Raw genomic sequence first — 5,287 nt, 5'->3', positions numbered from 1 at the left:
TTTGACAATGGCTGTTTTCTTGGGTCGCAAAGACCCAGTTTCTTGGAATCCCATAATGTCTGACGCTTCCAGATGAAAAGGAAGCATAGAAATCTCTGGAAAGGTGTGTGTTCTGGGTCCCAGCAGGGGGCGGTTACAATCCCTTAGGAATTATTAGAGCAGTTGACAATATGTGTTTATGAAGACAATACCAAGAAACATGGAATCCTTAATTCTTATGAAATGTAGACTTCCCCCAAAGCTGCAGTGCGTTTTAGAATCTGAATTAGGATATTTACAGGTCTTTTTTTAAGCAAATCCCTGTGATGGGAAGGATTCCCATGAAAGAGAAAGTATGTCAGCGTGTGTATAAAACACACACCTACCAGCTACCTGAAATCTAAGGGTACCAGAAAAAAAAAATGTTGAATTAGCGGTAAATTGGTTCATCCAAGTTCACAGTTTACTCTCACAGCATAGGTGTGCAGACAGCGTGTTTAGACGTTTAATTCCTCCCCCACCCCCATCTGTTCTGTCTGGATTATTGTTGAGCAGTGAGCCACTCGGGGGCACACATCGCCCCCTTATAATTGCCTGCCTCGGGTGCGTTGTGGGGCCTGGGCGAACACGCTCAAAGAGGTATCCCTTCAACCTCCCAGTAAACCCTAATTGGTAAAAGGATATTGGAATGAATGTGTGTTTTCTTAAAGTGTCCATTAGCCAAATCAATATTTACACTGGGAATTTCCATTGATGGTATCATTTTAAAAGACACGGTGTCTTATTTAATTTGTTTAAATCAATAGCCATTCAAGAGCTATTTATGCGGAGTTTTTCTACTCACCTGGTTGTTCCAGAAATGGAAGTGCCTATGTCAAATGTTGCCTAAGGCTATTCAAATGTTACCAGGTTATTTCACAGTCCTGGGCACCTGCTGTCACCACCTTTATTTTATCAGAAAGTGACGCAGGCTCTGGTCCTGGGGGACAAAGGATGCCCCTGTCCCCGGTTTTCGTGGGGCTTCCATGGGACCTCCCATCGCTTTTTGTTTGTTTATTTACTGTTGTTTTTTAATATATTTTTATTGATTTCAGAGAAGAAGGGAGAGGAGAGAAAGAGAAACATCAATGATGAGAGAGAACCATTGATCGGCTGTCTTCTGCACGCCCCGCACTGGGGATCAGCCCACAACCCAGGCCTGTGCCCTTGACTGGAATCGAACCCGGGAGCCTTCAGTCTGCAGGCCGATGCTCTATCCACTGAGCCAAACCAGCGAGGGCCTCCATCGTTTGTTAACATTCACATTTCTGTGTGTCCCTGACCCTCTTATCCTTGGCGTCTGCCTGGGCATTTGTGTTCAACACAGTTATAACGTAAAGGTCCGTCTACGTCACAGAGAGCAACAGGGCCAGAAGGCAATGCCCGGTGTCTGGGCCATGCTTACGGCTGGCGTGTAGCTCCAGGTCAGCAACACTGACTTTATGGCAAAGAGACACTCTCTTTAGATCAGTGCTTTAAGATAAGCCCTTTAGCGGGTTATTTCCCTGGGAGCAGGTTCTGACCTGCGTTTCTGCTTAAATGATGTGATGATGTGCACTGTACGGAGCTGAGGTGCAAGTACCATTGCTCCTCTGTGAGCGCCCAGCACGCCCTGGGCATCCGTCTTCACGATGACCCGGAAGTGAACTAGCCTTTTTGCTGGGGGGGAAAAAAAATTATCAGAGGTTGCCAGAAGGAATGGCAGCTCTCAGGTTAAAGAATATAAATTTTCTATGTTTCTGTGGTTTTGGAAAAAGAATGCTCTGAGTAAGGGAGAAAATTAATCTTCTAAAACCAATATAAAAGAGGCTGTGGATTTTAAGTCCACTGTGGAATTTCTAGAGTATTTCCAAGCATTGTGTTTTGAAATAATTTATATTTAAGGAGTGTGAAAGGAGAGTATGCGAATACTAATAGCATGTTTTCTATTATCTATCCACGGGTGGAATATTGGAGTCACTTCCATTTCTCGTCTCTTGTCATCTTCCAGCTGGTTGGAGGTAGGAGTTGAACAGAAATCTTTCTTTGTAATTGACAGCAAAGACTCTTAGATCAAGAAGGCTGGCTGAGTTGTTAAGGGTGGTTTCTCCTTAACATAGCTTACGCTTATGTGTCAGAAAGGTAATACGTCCCATCAGATTTGTTCAATACAAAGTGATACCGCAGTTGTAGCATCACATCTCTCTATCTGTTAGAGCACGTTACGTTCAAAAGCAAACCGCTTAGTTGGAAAATCCATGTTCATTTTGCAAACCTAAGTAAAATACATTTTATTTTATCAGACAGATTTTTGTGCAATGCAGTTTTATTTTTTCAGATGCTTATTTCTCTTCAAAAAATACCTCCTCCCATTTTTTCCTTTTTTTTTTCTTTTCTTTTTTTTTTTTTTATAATGTACTCACTTTCCCTTCTGGCTGCAAACCAGGTATTTAAACAAAAATAAAGGATTGCCAGTTTTGCCAGCTGGGGATGAGAACCCGGCTGGTGAAACGTGGGTTCGGGAGGCAGTTAATCCAGCTTTTATGCTTTTTATGGTTTTATGAAAAAAGAGGTTAAAAACCGCATTTGGCTCTCTCTTGCGCATGCCACTGTTTCGCTGGTGGTACAGGAATGCAGAGATTTAAAAAAAAAATTTGTTCTTAGGTAAAATCCCGAATCTATTTGCAAAAGGCCCACAAACAATACAATATATTCTACTAGTCGGGCATGAGATAGATTCTTGAATAATCAAAAGTCACTGGTATTGAAAAATGAGCTATTACAGCATTTCCTCTAAGTTCACAAGTAGAGTTTCTCGCTTCCTTTAGATTTTTTCTTGTTATCTTATGTTCTCACGTTACTCATCTCAAGCAGATAGATATTTGAAATATTTGGGGCTAAAGATAAAAATGAGAATTTGTTTTTTTCCTGAAAATTTTTGCTTAGCTTGTGATTTCCAGAAGACTTTTGGAAAATGTAGGAGCTGGACTTGCGTTGTCTCTTGCCAGTGTGATCCTAGGCTTGTTTAGCCACAGAACAGTGATACAGTCGAATTAAAAATCTTTTCATAGCCCTTGAAAACACTACTAATATATCTTTAAGTACCATAGTTTTTTTTTTCTTTAAATTATATGCTCATCGTTAAATACCCAGTGAGCCAAAGGGCCTTACCTGTCAACATGTCACGTGGGATTCCATGAAATTATTGGTAAATTTTAAATAAAAGTCATATAGGAGTCATCTTCAACAGTGTACTTACTTGCCTCAAACTGAGAAAGTTTAGTACATGAGCACTACTTTGTTTTGTATTGAATGCTCTTATGTAATCAGTTATAAGATTTTTTTAATTGATACATTTCATAGGTATGGTTTTCTTGTTCTGTATATCCCAAAGCTAAGAGGATCACAAGTAAGCTTTAAGATTGTTCAAATATAATAATTGAAAATTGCAAATAAATGGAGAAAATTCCATAGAATAAGGAACAAATCCAATAAAAAGACATGTTCAAAATTTTCCTGGGAGAGGCCCTAGCTGGTTTGGCTCAGTGGATAGAGCGTCCGCCTGCGGACTGAGGGTCCCTGGTTCAATTCTGGTTGAGGGCACGTGCCCAGGTTGTGGGCTCAACCCCCCGTAGGGAGCGTGCAGGAGGCAGCTGATCAATGATTCTCTCTCTCCATTGATGTTTCTCTCTCTCCCTCTCCCTTCCTCTCTGAAATCAATAAAAATACATTTTTTTAAAAAAGTTTATTGGGACAAATGGCAAGTTATCATGTTCCGATGTGAACAGGCTGCTCTAACACAGCCTGATGCTTTCATATCATTTCTTACTAAATTAATTTTGCAAAACAAAGTTAAGGCACATGCCCTGGCAGATATGGTTCAGTGGTTAGAGCATCTGCTGGCACACCCAAGGATCTCAGGTTCAATTCCAGGTCAAGGGCATGTACCTGGGTTTTGGGTTCTCTCCCTGCCCCTAGTCGGGGCATAAGGATCTCAGGTTCAATTCCAGGTCAAGGGCATGTACCTGGGTTTTGGGTTCTCTTCCTGCCCCTAGTCGGGGCATTTGCAGGAGGCAACCAGTCGATGTGTCTCTCTCGCATCGATATTTCACTCACTCTCTCTCTCTCTCTCTCTCTCTCTCTCTCTTCCCCTCCTTCCCTCCCTCCCACTCTCTCTGAAAAGCAATGGAAAAAATATCCTCATGTGAGGATAAACAACAACAAAAAAACCGTTAAGGGATATATTACACAGGTATCGAGTCCCTGATTTTGTTTGTGTTTAACAGAAATTGCCATGGGTACGGAAGCTTTGGATACTGAAGTTTTTTAGCCCAAATGCCAAATCTTCAGATTCTCGTTGGCGGCCACCTGTTTCCCGCGTTGACACATGTGAGGGCCTCCAACGCTGTCAGACATTTTCCTGGTGGCCCTGCCCTGCGCGCTTCTCCATGACGTTGCCTGTTCTCTCCATGTTTGATCCGTGCCCCCTAGTTCTTCTCAGGCAGGAATGTGCCCCCTAATCAGCGTGGCTCAGCTCTAAGCTGCTACTTAAAGGGCCCATTCGTGAGCCAGACTGAAGAGTTAAGTAGGCCTAAGAGACAACATGCAGACCTGCTGACGGTTCAGCGGTTCTCAACCTGTGGGTCGCGACCCCTTTGGCGGCCGAATGACCCTTTCACAGGGGTCGCCTACGACCATCCTGCAGATCAGATATTTACATGACGATTCATCACAGTAGCAACATGACAGTGATGAAGTAGCAACGAAAATAATTTTATGGTTGGGGGTCACCACATGAGGAACTGGATTTAAAGGGCCAGAAGGTTGAGAACCACTGGAAACTTTTACCTGATCCTCAGCCCACTCACAGGCTCCCTAACTTGGCACTGGTTGTGTGACGTGCCTTTTCTGTCTGCACTGACCATCCCTGGGTATACGTTGAACCTTTCAAAGAGTTGGTGTGATTGCTGTCTTTGTAGGATGCTTCATGTTCAACCGTCAAGATCTAAAAAAAATTGCTGGCCTAGGCTGTGAAGGTTAGGATTCATTTCCACGTGGAAATCTCACGTTGTATAAATGGTGCCTCAGAATCGAGTGTGTGATAACGGATCTTCCCACTGGTCTCGCTCTCAGGTGTTAGAGGACAACGACTACGGCCGGGCCGTGGACTGGTGGGGCCTGGGGGTCGTCATGTATGAGATGATGTGCGGCAGGCTGCCCTTCTACAACCAGGACCACGAGAAGCTGTTCGAACTGATCCTGATGGAAGACATCAAATTCTCGCACACTC

The 5,287-nt window shown here is 43.2% G+C and overlaps 1 protein-coding gene across 1 annotated transcript in view; it reads left to right on the top strand.

Annotated features, from left to right (window-relative positions):
- Positions 1 to 5,287, top strand: part of AKT3 (v-akt murine thymoma viral oncogene homolog 3) — a 219,572-nt gene that overhangs the window by 205,640 nt on the left and 8,645 nt on the right. Inside the window, 1 exon segment of the mRNA XM_015559922.1 lies at positions 5,131 to 5,287. This exon segment is cut by the window's right edge and continues 5 nt beyond it. Within this exon segment, the coding sequence (XP_015415408.1) occupies positions 5,131 to 5,287 (157 nt within the window).

The sequence above is a fragment of the Myotis davidii genome, unplaced genomic scaffold (genome assembly GCF_000327345.1).
Source record: "Myotis davidii unplaced genomic scaffold, ASM32734v1 scaffold754, whole genome shotgun sequence".
NCBI lineage: Eukaryota > Metazoa > Chordata > Mammalia > Chiroptera > Vespertilionidae > Myotis > Myotis davidii.
Note: the sequence above shows the minus strand (reverse complement) of the source record. Positions and strands in the feature narration are given on the sequence as shown.